Raw genomic sequence first — 18,985 nt, 5'->3', positions numbered from 1 at the left:
AGATGAGGTGATAGATCTAACTGCTATATGTATGAAACATAATTATTTTAGATTCGGGGGACAGTATTATTTGCAAAGTGATGGTTTAGCCATGGGTTCTCCACTGAGTCCTTTAATGGCGGATATCTTTATGGACCACTTTGAGAACCAGCATATTGCAGGGAATGACAATATATTGTATTACTTCAGATACGTAGATGATTTGATTATTTGTTGGACGGGGAGTATGGACCTGCTGGATGAATTTGTTACTGGGCTTAATAGTAAACATCCAAAGATCAAGTTTAAGAAGGAACTAGAGCAAGACAAGTCATTGAATTTTCTAGATTTGACCATTACTAGAGTTAATAATGGCCATCAATTTCAAATTTACCGCAAGCCTACACATACTGATACAGTTATACCAGCTTCTTCTACACACCCTTGGCAGCATAGGTTGGCCGCTTTTCACTGTTATGTGCATAGGATGTTGTCTGTGCCTCTTTCTGAAGAACACTATCGAGCCGAATTGGACAATATTTACCACTTGGCAGTTTCGAACGGTTATGATAAATCAATCGTTGATGGCATCATCAGAAAGAAGCGAATAGTTATGGTTAACAATATGTTGTATGCGGCACGTCCTTCTGAACCGGTTAAGAGGTGTCAAGCGAGCATTACTTATGTTGGCAAAGTGTCAGAGGACATTTATAAGATTTTGAAGTCAAACGGCATTCCTGTGGCCTTTAGGACAAATAACACTTTGCACTCCAAGCTTTGTAACGGCAAAGATAGGATCGAGAAAGGGAAAAAATCTGGGGTTTATAAGTTGAGCTGTGATGTTTGTAACAAAGTGTACGTGGGCCAAACGGGCCGCAATTTCACTACTAGGTATAAGGAGCATATGGCATCATACAGGCACAACCATCCAGAGAGATCCAATTTTGCAAAGCATTTGATAGAGAGTGACCATACTGTATCAGAGAATCATTCTTTTGATGTTTTACATGTATGTGAGAAAGGCCTGCGTTTGGGGGTTCTAGAACAGTTGGAGATAATTAGGTACAACAATAGGGGGTTAATCCTTAATGAGCAGTTGAATGTTGCGTCATCGCCGTTATTACGAATTTTTCCATCAAACTTGCTTGGTAGGGGGGGTGGACAAAGTATAAATATGGCCGACCATTCTGGGGACGATCAGTCAGTTGCGGGACTTCGGACCGTCAACATCAGCTCCTGAGGATGCCTCGTAGAGAGGCGAAACACGTGTCGAGTTTTGTATTTTTGGTGGTGGGTTGTTATATTTATTTGCGTATTTATTTTTATTTTTGCGGTGGGAGGGTGGGAAAATTAATTGCATGTAAAAAATACGCAAGTAATTATAACAGGTTAGCACTGATTGACTTGCACGTTATCTATTCGCGGATTAGCAAAGGAAAGTTCTAGTTTACGATTAACATGGATTTCCGCAAAGTAACGCCTGGTTCCATCGATTATTTGAAAACGGCTAGCGTGGCCGAACAGGCACGACTTTATGTCAAACTAACCAAACAACATCGTGCAGCTGTCCAGAATGTGTGGTTTAATCAACAGTGCAAGCGTTTGAACGTTGTGCCTAATTACATCCAGTTGCGTTGTAGTAGCAATTCGAGGGCTGCTAAGTTGGCTGTTAGTAGGGCTCAGAGAATTTGGTTGAACGAAGAATCTCGCCATTGGTTTTCGGTTAGAGATAATTTGAAACTGCATCTTAAAGTGTTGTATTCTGAACTCTCATTTAAGTTGCATAATCTCGAGTTTGATATCCTAGACCAAAAGGCGAGATACTTTGCTTCTGAACTTGCACATGAGATGTATACTACTCAGCTAAACAAATTGCGTAGGTTAACGGAGTCGAGTTCGAGTTCGTTTTTGAGGGGAGGGAAACGGAACCAACACCTCACCATGACTTCCATCCTCGTGTGAAAAATTTAACTGATGTGGAGTTTTCGGAGAATGAAGTAGAGCTTTTAGGAAAAGGGTTGAAATATAATTTCCAGCCAAAAATAACTCAGGGGACGTTAGAGAATTTGGCTGTGGATTCAGAGGTTGCGATAGTGCGGGGCCGTGGTGATTTAGATACCAAGACCATGGTGGCCAATGTTATTAAGAGTACTGTTCCGGCACAGGGTGGTGGATTTAGTTCTGATGGTTTGGCACTGAGAACTATTCAACAGAAAGTGCGAGAAAATGATTTGGTAGTTTCGAAAGCAGACAAAGGAAATTGCATTGTTATTATGGAGAAAGGAAGTTATAATCAGAAAGTTCTTGATCTGATTCAAGGTGATGGCTTTTCGAGTTTGCGGAGAGACCCAACTCCAGGATTCCAGAAAGATCTGAGACAGGCAATTAAGAACTCTATGTTTGTTTTTGAAACTGAACATCAGAAGAGCATGGTTGTGCCAATGAATCCACGAGCTCCTATTCTTTATGGGCTACCTAAGATTCATAAGGATAACATTCCAGTTCGTCCAGTGGTCTCATATTTGGGTGCACCAACTTATAATCTAGCTAAGAGGTTGAATCACATTATTAGAGAAAAGTCTCAGTTCCGGCCGAAGTTTTGTTTGAGGAATAGTTTGCAGTTAATAGAAAAGATCAAAGATATTATTATTCCAGATAATGCTGTCTTGCTTTCGTTGGATGTAGATAGTTTGTTTACGAATGTGCCGTATGGGGAGACTTTAGATATTCTAAGGGACCTTTTTGAAAAGCAACGTTTACATCCAGGGGAGGTAGATGAGGTGATAGATCTAACTGCTATATGTATGAAACATAATTATTTTAGATTCGGGGGACAGTATTATTTGCAAAGTGATGGTTTAGCCATGGGTTCTCCACTGAGTCCTTTAATGGCGGATATCTTTATGGACCACTTTGAGAACCAGCATATTGCAGGGAATGACAATATATTGTATTACTTCAGATACGTAGATGATTTGATTATTTGTTGGACGGGGAGTATGGACCTGCTGGATGAATTTGTTACTGGGCTTAATAGTAAACATCCAAAGATCAAGTTTAAGAAGGAACTAGAGCAAGACAAGTCATTGAATTTTCTAGATTTGACCATTACTAGAGTTAATAATGGCCATCAATTTCAAATTTACCGCAAGCCTACACATACTGATACAGTTATACCAGCTTCTTCTACACACCCTTGGCAGCATAGGTTGGCCGCTTTTCACTGTTATGTGCATAGGATGTTGTCTGTGCCTCTTTCTGAAGAACACTATCGAGCCGAATTGGACAATATTTACCACTTGGCAGTTTCGAACGGTTATGATAAATCAATCGTTGATGGCATCATCAGAAAGAAGCGAATGGTTATGGTTAACAATATGTTGTATGCGGCACGTCCTTCTGAACCGGTTAAGAGGTGTCAAGCGAGCATTACTTATGTTGGCAAAGTGTCAGAGGACATTTATAAGATTTTGAAGTCAAACGGCATTCCTGTGGCCTTTAGGACAAATAACACTTTGCACTCCAAGCTTTGTAACGGCAAAGATAGGATCGAGAAAGGGAAAAAATCTGGGGTTTATAAGTTGAGCTGTGATGTTTGTAACAAAGTGTACGTGGGCCAAACGGGCCGCAATTTCACTACTAGGTATAAGGAGCATATGGCATCATACAGGCACAACCATCCAGAGAGATCCAATTTTGCAAAGCATTTGATAGAGAGTGACCATACTGTATCAGAGAATCATTCTTTTGATGTTTTACATGTATGTGAGAAAGGGCTGCGTTTGGGGGTTCTAGAACAGTTGGAGATAATTAGGTACAACAATAGGGGTTAATCCTTAATGAGCAGTTGAATGTTGCGTCATCGCCGTTATTACGAATTTTTCCATCTAACTTGCTTGGTAGGGGGTGGACAAAGTATAAATATGGCCGACCATTCTGGGGACGATCAGTCAGTTGCGGGACTTCGGACCGTCAACATCAGCTCCTGAGGATGCCTCGTAGAGAGGCGAAACACGTGTCGAGTTTTGTATTTTTGGTGGTGGGTTGTTATATTTATTTGCGTATTTATTTTTATTTTTGCGGTGGGAGGGTGGGAAAATTAATTGCATGTAAAAAATACGCAAGTAATTATAACAGGTTAGCACTGATTGACTTGCACGTTATCTATTCGCGGATTAGCAAAGGAAAGTTCTAGTTTACGATTAAATGTACAACTGGCAAAAAAAGTACAGTCTAAAAATTCACCGTCGACTTTGAGCACAAACAATCGGCCGAAAACAAAGGCAATGGTCGCGGCAAACGCTGCTAGGGTGAAGAAACGACAGGTAAAATGTGGTCAATAAAACACATGAACAGTTTGGCAAAAAAAGAGTAGAAGAGCAGTTCCCGAATACTTTGTACATAGCCACGTCAGCAAATTTTAAATGATCCTATTTTGTTACCAACATTTAGTAATATAAGTCGACTTAAGATATATACAGGATAATTGTTATAATTAAGAAAATATAGATACTAGAGAACCTTAATGACGAAATAAAACTTACTTAAATCTCAATTCATCAAATAAATCTTGGTAACAAAATAGGAATAGTAAAAACCAATTTAACTTTTTCCTTAATTTTTGTACAAACTTTTCGAGAACTGCTGAGAAATGGTTTTTTTACAAGCTTTTATTCAACTTGCCTTGTTAGTATGTTAGTTTGCGTCAAAACGTAGAAGATAAAGACCCACTCCCCGGTTTCTGATTGAGCTGAATTTTTGCACACATATGTAAATCACGTGACAATGCAATATCATGGTATCATGGAGCTGATCTGATGATGGAGCAGAAAGGTGGTCATAGGAACTCTGTTATGAAACGTCGTATCCCCATCGAGTAAGGGGCTTTTAAAAACGTCTCGGAGAGCAGTAGGTGACTGTTGAAAGAATGGTACAGTCGGCGATAAAAGCACGATAAAAGCTTGTGCCAAAAATTGAATTTTTGCAAAAAAAATATTTATCATAGCAACACTCACTGTTCTCATACAAAAGTGACTCAATATTTGCCACATGCAGAACTGTTTACATAGACGGTGGCGCCCCCATTAATTTCTACTCTTTTGCCAGGCTCTACTCTGTTGTACAATGTACTAATTTCGTAATTTTAGAACAAAACGGGACTTAATCGCGTAAACACTTACATTTATATTTGGCCCGACGTTTCGAACATCACCAAAATCCATAGTCCCAAAATTCTATCAACGGAACGTCTGTTCTACAGCAGAAAAGTACGTGAAGCGATTGAAATTAGGAAGCATCGAAATTTGAACCAAAATGAGGGGCAGGGAATTTCTTCTTCGTGGAATCCAGTGATTAGCAAATGTAAGCGTGAAAAAACACCGAGGGACACACCGGCTGATGTCGTGAGTGTTGTGTGTAGGCAAAGTGACAACCCTAGCGCAAAAGTGAATAATCAAGAACAAGTGCGGGTAGTTCGAGAAACTCGCGCGGCTAGAAGATGTTGATGCAATTCCTCGCCAGTCTACCCGTGACCACGAACATAATGTGATGTTCGAAACGTCGGGCCAAATATAAATGTAAGTGTTTACGCGATTAAGTCCCGTTTTGTTCTAAAATTATGAGTGCAAATCGTGTTAGTCTAAATCAATATATTGTACTAATTTCGCCCTGGAGGTAAAATCTGACCAGAAATATATGACTTGCCCGCGGGTTCGCTCGCGTTCAATTCTAAAATTACCGAACGCCCCATACAAACTTCCACCCCCATTTTAGGGAAGTGGGGGGGGGGGGGGGGGGGGGGTTAGAAAGAGACAAAAAGTAGCCTATGTCACTCTCCATCCCTTCAACTATCTCCACTTAAAATAAATTATAATTTTGAAAAAACCCCCCGACCGCGACATAGTGGACCGATTTTCATGAAACATGGCTAAGAACACTCCCGACTAACTCAGCTTTCAAACAAAAAAAAAATCGAAATAGGTTCATCCGTTCGGGAGCTACGATGCCACAGACAGACACCCACACAGACAGACAAACAGACAGACATACAGACAGACACGTCACATTTATAACACCCCGTCGTTTTTGCGTCGGGGGTTAAAAATCACGTCAATTCGTCGCTCCGTTTTGCCGTGAAAGACGGACAAACAAACAGACACACACACTTTCCCATTTATAATATTAGTATGAATATTACTACTGTCAAGAGGGCGCTGTTATTCTGATGTATGCAGTGACAGTTCAGTATAGTATGAAGATAATAGTTCTAATGAAATTCCGCAAGATGGCGCGTAATCATATATTGCTGGGCAGGCTATACTAATGGATAAGGGTGAATCAACTATTTCTTGCCTGTTGTTGCCATGGTTACGGTCCCCTGAGTCACGCTGGTTTTATGCAAAATTATGCTACTGAAACTATGCAGACATGCATTTTTTTTCGCATATCAAATGATTGTACACACAACACTAACATGATAACGTGAGTACAACCGTATTTTAATTAATTATCAAATGATTGGATTTATTTCACAATAACATTCAAGTGACATGATTAATTAATAAATACAATAATCTTACATTAACATGCATAAACTTAAAAACTAGATCTAACCTAACAATACACACACAAATGCATTTTGCTGGTGTTAACAAGCCCTTTCTTTAATTTGCCACCTACAAACATGGATTACGTGCATGCTTGCATAATTTCAGTAGCATCATCATCCTCCTTGCGTTATCCCGGCATTTGCCACGGCTCATGGAGCCTGGGGTCCGCTTTGACAACTAATCCCAAGATTTGGCGTAGGCACTAGTTTTTACGAAAGTAACTGCCATCTGACCTTCCAACCCGAAGGATAAACTAGACCTTATTGGAATTAGTCCGGTTTCCTCACGTTGTTTTCCTTCACCGAAAAGCGACCGGCAAATATCAAATAAATAATAATTTCAGTAACCAGCGTGACTCAGGGGACCGTAACCATGGCAATGACAGGTAAGATGAAGTTGATTCACCCATAAATCGTATGCGTTGTAGCGAGATCCTAGCGACTACGCTGCGTTTCCCGGGTTCATCTCCACTTTCAAGGACGTCGATGTCGAGAAAGGTGTGAAACGGTAAGTTTCATATTACATAACCACAAAATTAAAATTTTGAAAAAAACCCCACATAGTGGACCGATTTTCATGAAACATGGCTAAGAACACTCCCGACTAACTCAGCTTTCAGACAAAAAAAAACTAAATCTAAATCGGTTCATCCGTTCGGGAGCTACGATGCCACAGACAGACACATACAGACAAACAGACACGTGAACGCTAACCTAACCATACATTTTGAAAAAACCCCCGACCGCGACATAGTGGAACGATTTTCATGAAACTTGGCTAAGAACCTGCCTGTGTGGTAACGAGTTAAGAATTTCACCACCCTCTTTCTTCCCGTGGGTGTCGTAGAAGGCGACTGCGGCATACGGGTTAGATTGTGGCGTAGGCGAGAGGCTGGCAACCTGTCACTGCAATGTCCCAGTTTCGTTTTCTTTCAACCCCTTATTTGCCAAGAGTGGCACTGAAGCTTTAGTAGTTTCATGTGTTCTGCCTACCCCTTTATGGGATACAGGCGTGATTTAATGTATGTTATGTATGGCTAAGAACACTCCCGACTAACACAGCTTTTAAACAAAAAAAAACGAAATCTAAATCGGTTCATCCGTTCAAGAGCTACGATGTCACAGACAGACAGACACGTCAAACTTATAACCGTTGTTTATGTCGGGGGTTATAAATAACGCGTGTGTAGGGATGTGAACTTGTCGATATTAAACATCATGAAACTAGAAGAAAGTCGTGTAGGCTACGACCAAAGAGGATCGAGCATTATAGAGAATATCTGGGCGACCGAGCTTCGCTCGGTTCTATTTTAATATATCACGTATTTAGATAAAAAAACTTATAAATACAAAAACAAAACAAAAGACAAAAAACATAAACTTAATTTCTGGCCGGGATTCGAAACCCTGACATCTACGATCTATCTGCGTACATTAGACCGACCTCGTACGACTGAGCTAAGCGGAATCGATGCGCGCGCGGCGAAATTAACGACCATAATTTACGTTTACTAACGCAAAAGAAAAACTCATGAAAACTCGAAAATTCGCGTTTTCCAGGATCTAAGGCTACGCTAGATCGATTTTTCACCCCCGAAAACCCCTACATAACAAATTTCAGCGAAATCGTTAGAGCGGTTTCTGAGATCATCGGTATATATAAATAAATATACAAGAATTGCTCGTTTAAAAGTATAAGATTACTGTCAAAAAATGTGTAATCACAGTGCATAGACTGCCATCTCTCGACACAGGCTTAAAACTTAAGAACCTCAGTTTTGACAATTTGGCCCATATTGTTAACTTGAAAGTGTTAAAATGTCAAATATGAATATTAGCGCCATCTAGCCGAGCGTACCCCAAAGGTGTATCGCCATCTAGCTCACCGTACCTTTTTCTGTATGGTTTTGAGGTACGTTTTTTTCTTAGACTTTACCCGTCTATACGGAGTTACATATGTCTTTGCTACAACGTAATGAGTAACCATATTTTTAGGAAAAGGAAGAAATATATAAGGAAGATTGGTCCCCCCCTACCCTGTCCACACTGCGAGAAGGTATTTAAGACTCAAAAGGGCCTCAATTATCATGTATCTGCGTAAGTACACATACATACATACAATCATATGCAATATTTTGGGGAATAGACTATGTTCGTGAATCAACGTTTTCCAGCCTGTTATGCCATGGTTACAATCCCCTGAGTCACGCAAGTCAGGAAAATAGTTCTAATGAATTTATTTTTAACAAGCAGAAACATCTGCTAACGATTCTAAACATTTTTATATTAAAGAAAAAGATGGAAAAATTTACGCTTCCGGCGGGACCTGAACCCGCATCCTTTGCAATCCGTGCAATGCTCTTAACCAATTGAGCTACGGAAGCCGCGCCGGACATCGCAAATCTTTCCATGCCTTTCCTTATGTACACACGTCTTGGGATGACGTCTAGCGCCATCTACCGACAGACTATTACATCTTGTAACGGCACTGGAGTCTCAAGTAATATTGAGAATTCACCAGTAACAATGTGCTAATACTAAATTTATTTTTAACAAGCAGAAACGTCTGCTAACGATTCTAAACATTTTTATATTAAAAGAATAAATGGAATGGAAACGTGTGTACATAAGGAAAGGCATGAAAAAATTTGCGATGTCCGGCGCGGCTTCCGTTGCTCAATTGGTTAAGAGCACTGCACGGATTGCAAAGGATGCGGGTTCAAGTCCCGCCGGAAGCGTAATTTTTTTCCATTTTTACCTTTAATATAATAATGTTTAGTTGTAATGAAATTCCGCAAGATGGCGCGTAGTCATATATTTCTGGGCCGGCTTTATGCTAATGGATAAGGGTGAATCACCTTTTTCTTGCCTGTTGTTGCCATGGTTGCGGTCCCCTGAGTCACGCTGGTTTTATGCAAAATTATGCTATTTAAACTATGCAAACATGCATTCAGCTTCGAATAACATTTATTATAACATTTATTTAACTGCTCTAAGGTTAACTGGAAGATGTGTCTGTTATAATTATGTGTTCTTATTTTTGTACAATAATAGTAAAAAAAATTGTATTTTAACGCCGAGTGTGGAATTGAAAAACGAGCAAGCGAAAGGATTCCATAGTTGAACCACGAGCGAAGCGAGTGGTTCGAGAATAGAATCCTGAGCTTGCGAGTTTTTCAACACACGAGAAGTAAAATACATTTGCACTCGTGTGTAACACAAAACTGTTCCCCTCACTATAGCGAGGAAAGTACAACGCAAAAAACGCGTTTATCACTGCTTCCAGTACTTCCACAGGTGGTAAAACATCTTCATCACGAGATTAACCCACTTTTATCAATTTTAAATCAGAAAATTTTCCTCTATTCAAGGTCAAATTACTTTATCCACTAATGGATAAAATGCGTTTTTACCCGCTGGTATTAAATGACAAACGACACGTATTTCCGAGCTAGTGAGGGGAAAAGTGTATTACTATTACTATTACTACTTTTTATTATACTGTGATCGTAATTGAAGTATATGAAGCCAGGAACAGGAGGATATTTAATTAAAAAGGCAAATGCACGTCCGTTCGTAATTAAGATGTATTTCGAAAGTGAATGTACAACTACCACCAAATTGACAATAAACATGTTTATAAAAATCTTAACCGACCCGCTGGGTCACTGACCGTCGATCAGCTGTGATACATGTCTATGTATATTGCTATACATGTACATATATCACAGTAATGTAGGTACTATTTGTTGTTATGAAGAGTTTATTTTGCAGGATGCACGGGGAGTCGAACCCGGCGCAGTGCAAGTGCTGCGGGAAGGTTTGTCGCAACGCCTTCGTCCTCAAGTGCCACGTCATGTACTCACACGCTGGGAAGGTAATCTCATTTAGATTAGATTAGATTTCTTTATTTTATGATAAAAAATACACTCTAAAATTGCTACATGTCAAAATTATGTTTATCTTCTCTACATAATGAATTATAAATAAAAATAATTGTGTCTCTCAATAAGGATCGTCATTTACAAGTAAAGAAATACATATGCCAAGCTAAACAAAATTCATAAATTAAATTACAATTGATGTTTAACTTGGATATTTACTAAGAAATAGTTATTTCTTTATAACTATACCTAGATATTTTTCTAGCATGAACGAAGTGACACTAGTGACTTCCTTCCGATATTTAGTTCATCGATAACTTACATTATAATATGTCATTAATTATTATCATTATGTCATTAATTATTGCCGTGGCACTGAATCTTAAGTAGATTCATGTGCTCTGCCTACCCCGTTAGGGAATATGGGCTTGCATTTATACAAATGTCACATGTTTGAAAATAAATGGACAATAATAATAAAACGAACCATATTCTAATAGTTCACATAAGTTCTTACATCCAGCAGAGGGGGGGGGGGGGGGGGCTGGGGGTCATGACCCACCCTGGAGCCTAGGTTGGCTATACAAATAGACCACGTGACCCCTCCCTGGGGCCTGGGCCTTTACCGCACGAATAACACTTCTAGGTCCCTCTTAGAAAAACAAGTAAGGGAAGAATTGTCACTCCATACATCAGTACATGCAGGCAATCTTAAGTTGCCATTTTTATTTATTGTATTTATGTACGTATGTATGTATGTATTATGTGTATGTAAGGTATATTTATTTATGTATTTGGTATATATGTATGTGTGTTTGTGTTGCTTTTCTCTATATATACTCGTATATATATTTTTGTTCTTGCACTGCCTGTTAAATTTTGTTTCTGTTCCGTTTTTCCAGCTACCCTAAGGTTGTCTGGAAGAGATCGCTTTTTAGCGATAAGACCACCTGTTGTTACCTAGTTATACTCTGAGTCAACATTCTGTATATTTATAACATGTAAAATGGTGCAATTAAGAATATTTACTTACTTACTTACATGCGGGTTATTTGTATAGTTAAGTGACATCATAAATTAAATATAACAAGATCATACCATCCCATACATTAAAATGCGACCGCCTACGAACGCGCTTACACTCCACCACACATAGATGGCGCCACAAAAAAATGCCTTGTTGCCACCGATTATTTGTAGATTGGCATTACGTGTCAATTCCGAGCCGTAAATCTATGTCAAAAGTGACACTTCACGCCATCTACAAGTATAATCGAAAGCTACAAGACATTTTTTTGTGGCGCCATCTATGTGTGGTGGAGTGTAAGCGCGGTCTTAGGCGGTCGCATTTTAATGTATGGGATGGTATGATCTTGTTATACTTAATTTATGGTGACATCTAGCGACAGTCACGCGTCAAATAGCGCGAAATGAAAAAAACAAATTTAGGACGCTTTTTTCCGTCTAGTAGGATGAAAAGGCTCGTAATTCTGAGTAGAAAAAACATTAAATTTACCTATTTAAAAAAAATAGTTTTTGAATCTTGTTTCGCGAAAATGCCCATATTCTATTAATATAAATAAATAATAAATAAATAAATATTAGGGACACCTTACACGGATCAACTTAGCCCCAAACTAAGCAAAGCTTGTATTATGGGTGCTAAGCGACGATATACATACTTAAATAGATAAATACATACTTATATACATAGAAAACATCCATGACTCAGGAACAAATATCTGTGCTCATCACACAAATAAATGCAGGACCGCAGCTTAGCAGGCAGGGTCATACCGACTGAGCCAGACCGGTCGACTAATATAAGTAAGTAAGTAAGTAAACACTTTATTGTACAAGAAAAGAATACAGCACATAATATTTAAAATAAAAAGTTTTAGTACAAAGGCCTAACATAATAATCCTATATTATTCTTATTGTTATAGGAAATGCGAACCTTGGACGATTTCAACCCGGACTTGTATTGCAAGCAGTGCGACAAGCACTTCTCATCACAGAGAGTACTCAAGCAACATCTGCTGGGCCTCAAGCACACGCCCAGGGAGCTATACGCGTGAGTTACAATACAATACATTACAACCCGGACTTGTACTGCAAGCAGTGCGACAAGCACTTTTCATCACAGAGTGTACTCAAGCGACATCTGCTGGGGCTCAAGCACGTGCCCAGGGAGCTATACGCGTGAGTTACAATACAATACAATACAATACATTACAACCCGGACTTGTACTGCAAGCAGTGCGACAAGCACTTTTCATCACAGAGTGTACTCAAGCGACATCTGCTGGGGCTCAAGCACGTGCCCAGGGAGCTATACGCGTGAGTTACAATACAATACATTACAACCCGGACTTGTACTGCAAGCAGTGCGACAAGCACTTCTCGTCACAGAGAGTACTCAAGCGACATCTGCTAGGGCTCAAGCACGTGCCCAGGGATCTATACGCGTGAGTTACAATACAATACATTACAACCCGGACTTGTACTGCAAGCAGTGCGACAAGCACTTCTCATCACAGAGTGTACTCAAGCGACATCTGCTGGGCCTCAAGCACACGCCCAGGGAGCTATACGCGTGAGTTACAATACAATACATTACAACCCGGATTTGTACTGCAAGCAGTGCGACAAGCACTTCTCATCACAGAGTGTACTCAAGCGACATCTGCTGGGGCTCAAGCACACGCCCAGGGAGCTATACGCGTAAGTTACAATACAATACAATACATTACAACCGGGACTTGTACTGCAAGCAGTGCGACAAGCACTTCTCATGATAATTTACGCTACTTGACGCGTGATTGACGCGTGATTGTCGCTAGATGTCACTATAACTATGCCTATACAAATAACCCGCATATGGAGTTAAACTCTTCCCTTATTTATTCCTCTGTGTTTCGAACTCCTTAGAATTTTTTTTTATACTACGTCGGTGGCAAACAAGCATACGGTCCGCCTGATGGAAAGCGGTTACCGTAACCTATGGACGCCTGCAACTCAAAAGAGTGTCACATGCGCGTTGCCACCCCATTAGAAACTTGTACACTCCCCTTTGCTGTGTTATGTATAATTACACAGCAAAAAGGAGTGCACATGTTCAAAGGAGGGTTCGGGTTGCCGACGACTCAAAGGACAATAGACGGAACAAATTAGTTCCGTAAGTCCTCCCGTCGTCAGCACCCCGCACCCTCGTTGAGCTCTGGCAGCCTTACTCACCGGCAGGAACACAACACTATGAGTAGGGTCTAGTGCTATTTGGCTGCGGTCTTCTGTAAGGCGGAGGTACTTCCCCAGTTGGGCTTTGCTCTAGATTCGAGCGAGACGATATCCGCTGTGCTGTGCCCTACCACACAAAGCTGAATATCATTCGCTATGCCCTACCTCCTAGTGAAATGGAATGAAATCACAAACTTTTCCGCACATGTAGCGTAATGTACTAATTTTATTTATGGCATTGTTGCAGGTTTGAGTGTGACACGTGCAGTAAAAGGTTCCCGGATAAGGGACCACTGCAGAAGCACATCGACGTAGTGCATCTCAACATGGTATGTGTATACATCATCATCACCATCACCATCATCATCATCATCACCATCATAATCATCATCATCACCATCACCATCATCATCATCATCACCATCATAATCATCATCATCACCATCATCATCATCATCATCATCACCATCATCATCATATCAGCCCTTTATCGCCCACTGCTGAGCATAGGCCTCTCTTCTAGTACGCCACTTGTCCCGGTCCTGAGCTAGCCTCATCCAGTTGTGACCCGCAATTTTCCGGATGTCATTCACCCAGCGAGTTAACATATCCATACTAATCGAAAATAAGATGTCATATATTAAAGAAAAAAATGACGAGCACCACCAGTGGTGAAGGCCGGATTCGAACCGGCGTCTTTTAGCAATCCGGGCCAAACGCCATCACCCCTAGGCCACCTCGCCACAGCGGAAGCCGTCGAAATTTCTCTTCTATATGAATATTTGTTAAAATAATTTGATTTGTTCCCATAGTTGCGTATATCCATACTAAATTATAAATGGGAAAATCTGTGTGTCTGTTTGTTTGTCCGTCTTTCACGGCAAAACGGAGCGAGAAATTGACGTGATATTTTAAGTGGACAACCCTAACCCTCCTTTGAACTTGTACACTCCTTTTTGCTGTGTACCTATACTTAACACCGCAAAAGGGAGTGTATGTACAAGTTTCTAATGGGGTGGCAACGCGCATGTGACACTTGAGTTGCAGGCGTCCATAGGTTACGGTGACCGCTTTCCATCAGGCGGAGCGTATGCTTGTTTGCCACCGACGTAGTATATAAAAAAAAAGTGGAGATAGTTGAAGGGATGGAAAGTGACATAGGCTACTTTTTGTCACTGTCTAACGTGTGCGAAGCCGCGGGCAAAAGCTAGTTATTAATATTTATTTTATGTATGACAAAGATGTTTTCGAATTTAACAAAAAAATAGGTGTGCCTAGGGTCCTGTCGAATTTAAGGGAAAAAACCGGCCAAGAGCGTGTCGGGCCACGCTCAGTGTAGGGTTCCGTAGTTTTCCGTATTTTTCTCAAAAACTACTGAACCTATCAAATTCAAAACAATTTTCCTAGAGAGTCTTTATAAAGTTCTACTTTTGTGATTTTTTTCATATTTTTTAAACATATGGTTCAAAAGTTAGAGGGGGGGGGGGACGCACTTTTTTTTACTTTAGAAGCGATTATTTCCGAAAATATTAATATTATCAAAAAATGATCTTAGTAAACCCTTATTCATTTTTAAATACCTATCCAACAATATATCACACGTTGGGGTTAGAATGAAAAAAAATATTAGCCCCCACTTTACATGTAGGGGGGGTACCCTAATAAAACATTTTTTTCCATTTTTTATTTTTGCACTTTGTTGGCGTGATTGATATACATATTGGTACCAAATTTCAGCTTTCTAGTGCTTACGGTTACTGAGATTATCCGCGGACGGACGGACGGACGGACGGACGGACGGACGGACGGACGGACAGACAGACATGGCGAAACTATAAGGGTTCCTAGTTGACTACGGAACCCTAATAAAAACAAGGCACGATGTATAAAAGCAAAGGCATCGCCTACACTGAGAGAAAATACAACCAGTTTTCATGTTCGTTCAACAAGTTTTTTGGTTAAAATAGCGCCTACGTGCTCTTTGGTTCAAACAACAGGCTACTTGTCATTTGAATCGGCAATATATTTGAATCAACAAGTTGATTTTATAAAAACAACCTGACACATATTGTTTTAAACATACGTTTGGCTGATTCAAACGGATAAACCGCAACAAGTCGAACTTGTTAAATTCACAATGCACTCTCAGTGTAGTTTGGGATCCACTCGTATACATGATGCCTGGAAAATTGTATTAATATTGTCTATAAACTATTTTTTTTATTTTTTATTTTAAAGACATATATATGTAACTCCGTACCTCAAAGCCATAGAGAAGAAGGTACGGTGGCCTAGATGGCGTTACACCTTTGGGGAACGCTCGGCTAGGTGGCGCTAATATTAATATTTGACATTTTAACACATATCAAGCTAACAATATGGGCCAAATTGTCTGTTTGTCCTGCTAGATTGTAATATGTATACCGGGTGCCCGGTAATTAATGGACAACCTTTTCACCACCAAGAGGGCACCTTATACTGGTCCAGAAAATCGACTTTTAGGTTTAGTAAAAGTCGCCTGGTTTTCGAGATTTTCACACTTTTTAAACCCGCCCGTGCCCGTGTGGTGACGGGTTAGGAATTTCACCACCCCCTTTCTTCCCGTGGGTGTCGTAGAAGGCGACTGTGGGATATGGGTTAAATTGTGGCGTAGGCGAGAGGCTGGCAACCTGTCACTGCAATGTCGCAGTTTCGTTTTCTGTCAACCCCTTTTGCTAAGAGTGGCACTGAAACTTGGGTAGTTTCATGTGCTCTGCCTACCCCTTCGTGGGATGCAGGCGTGATTGTATGTATGTATGTATGTTAAAATTTTAGGTAGTATTAAAATTTAAAAAATTGTGAAGGCGACTTTTACTAAACCTTAATGTCGATTTTTTGGGCCAGTATAAGGTGCCCTCTTGGTGGTTAAAAGGTTGTCCATTAATTACCGGGCACCCTGTATAAGTACAGTGCACTACTGATGCACAACTTTCCAAATAGGTATAGTTTTTCAGAGCAAAGGAATTGTGTGTTAGTTTATACGTGGAAACTGTTTTGGCTCATGATTTATTAACCATGTTTAACTTTTTGTATTATTGTATGCTGTTTGTTTACCAAATAAAGAAAAAAGAACTGAGGTTCAAAAGTTTCAAGTCTGTGTCGAGAGATGGCAGTATGCACTGTGATTACACATTTTACTTTGACGGTAACTCTCTATAATACTCGATCCTCTTTGATGTGTTAAAATGACAAATTTTAATATTAGCGCCATCTAGCCGAGCGTCCCTCAAAGGTGTAACGCCATCTAGGCCACCGTACCTTTTTCTATATGGCTCTGAGGTACGTTTTTTTCTCAGACTGTAGCTGTCTATACGGATTCACATATGTCTTTGATAAATATTTATATCATCATCATCCTCCTTGCGTTATCCCGGCATTTGCCACGGCTCATAGGAGCCTGGGGTCCGCTTTGACAACTAATTCAAAGGTTTTTAGGCACTAGTTTTACGAAAGCGACTGCCATCTGACCTTCCAACCCGAAGGGTAACTAGGCCTTATTGGAATTAGTCCGGTTTCCTCACGATGTTATCCTTCACCGAAAAGCGACTGGCAAATATCAAATGACATTTCGCACATAAGTTCAGAAAAACTCATTGGTACGAGCCGGGGTTCGAACCTGCGACCTCCGGATCGAAAGTCGCACGCTCTTACCGCTAGGCCACCAGCGCTTGATAAATATTTATATCTCTAATATAATACGTATAAACCCGTTGTAGAAGCCTCACGAGTGCCCGTCGTGCGACAAGCGCTACAGCCGGCGCTTTCAGGTGCGCCGGCACATCGCAGCCGCGCACGCGCGCGCGCCCCGCTCGCGCGACCACGTGTGCCATGTCTGCGGGAAGGCGTTCACGGTGAGGATGGGGGAAGGGAGGGAGGGAGGAAGGAAGGGAGGAAGGGAGGAAGGAAGGAAGGAAGGAAGGGAGGGAGGGAAGGAGGGAGAAAGGAAGGATAGTGCACACGGTGTTTTACAGATTGCACTTCGGGGAGTATGCTCAAGAGCTACACGAGCTTATTCCACCGTCCCCGTTCTACCATCGGACTCTTAGAGGCAAGGGCGGTGTCCTTCCTTATTTGGTAGATATTCCGCGAATACGCAGGAACGTACAAAAAAAAATGTTTCGTCCAAAAATCTCAAAACGTTTATAATATTTTTTGTTTGTTCTTACATGAATAATGCGTGGTTAATATCTTTCTAGTTATTCAGGCCCTATTATTATATATAAATAAATAAATATTCGGGACACCTTACACATATCAACTTAGCCCCAAACTAAGCAAAGCTTGTACTATGGGTGCTAAGCGACGATATACATACTTAAATAGATAAATACATACTTATATACATAGAAAACATCCATGACTCAGGAACAAATATCTCTCATCACACAAATAAATGCCCTTACCGGGATTCGAACCCGGGACCGCGGCTTAGCAGGCAGGGTCACTACCGACTGAGCCAGACCGGTCGTCAAATATATATATTCCTTTGTTACCAGGTGGTGAGCACTCTCCGAGAGCACATGTTCTCCCACAAAGGCGAACGTCCGTTCGTATGCAAGCTCTGTCCGGCCACATTCACCTATTCCGCTGCACTGTTCACGCACAACAGGCTCAAACATCTCAAGATGAAATGCAAACCGAAGAAGAAAGTACCGAAAGGAGACAAAGTAGAAGGAAAAAGGAAAAAAAGAGACAAAGTAGAAGGAAAAACGGAAAAAGGTGATGAACTGGAAGGAAAAACGGAAAAAGGAGTTGAACTGGAAGGAAAAGTGGAAAAGGGAGACGCAATAGAAGGAAAAACGGAAGAGATAGATGTTGATCAGTTTTTTAATAAAGCTTAGTGACGTCATACTTGTTTTTAACTTTTTTCTACTCCGTGTCACAGTATAAGCACAGAATAAATAATAGTACAAGTACAGAAGGCTCACTCCTTTGATGTTCACAAAATGCCGCCATTCTAAATTCTTACCTACATTAACAAACGGCCCATTTCTCAAAACTGAAAGTTACAAGCTACAAGCGGAAGTCTCTTTCCAACTTGTCATATTAGACGTTGACAACCACTTGTAAATTGTAACTTGTAGCTTCGAGGCGCGTCTGGGGTGGTTGTCAATGTCTAATATGACAAGTTGGAAAGAGATTTCCGCTTGTAACTTTCAGATTTGAGAAATGGGCCCCAGGCCTTCATAATTGAAATGGAGTATAGTACTGGCGGGGTCGCCATGTAGGGACTTAAAT

General features: G+C 40.6%; 1 protein-coding gene across 2 annotated transcripts; it reads left to right on the top strand.

The window, feature by feature from the left end:
- The first annotated feature begins 4,189 nt into the window (after positions 1-4,189).
- LOC125239289 (zinc finger protein 2-like) lies at positions 4,190-18,598 on the top strand. Of its 2 annotated transcripts, XM_048146830.1 has the most exons (8): positions 4,190-4,304; positions 7,015-7,094; positions 8,582-8,683; positions 10,361-10,463; positions 12,418-12,545; positions 13,956-14,037; positions 17,464-17,598; positions 18,244-18,598. In XM_048146830.1, the coding sequence occupies exons 1-8, from the start codon at positions 4,266-4,268 to the stop codon at positions 18,586-18,588; spliced, it is 1,014 nt and encodes a 337-aa protein (XP_048002787.1). In that variant the 5' UTR covers positions 4,190-4,265; the 3' UTR covers positions 18,589-18,598. The 2 variants fall into 2 exon arrangements, with proteins under 2 accessions (XP_048002787.1, XP_048002788.1); XM_048146831.1 differs by lacking the exon at positions 17,464-17,598.
- The last annotated feature ends 387 nt before the right edge of the window (positions 18,599-18,985 follow it).

This window comes from Leguminivora glycinivorella, chromosome 25, assembly GCF_023078275.1.
Source record: "Leguminivora glycinivorella isolate SPB_JAAS2020 chromosome 25, LegGlyc_1.1, whole genome shotgun sequence".
Lineage (NCBI taxonomy): Eukaryota > Metazoa > Arthropoda > Insecta > Lepidoptera > Tortricidae > Leguminivora > Leguminivora glycinivorella.
This window is presented reverse-complemented; position numbering and strand designations above follow the sequence as displayed.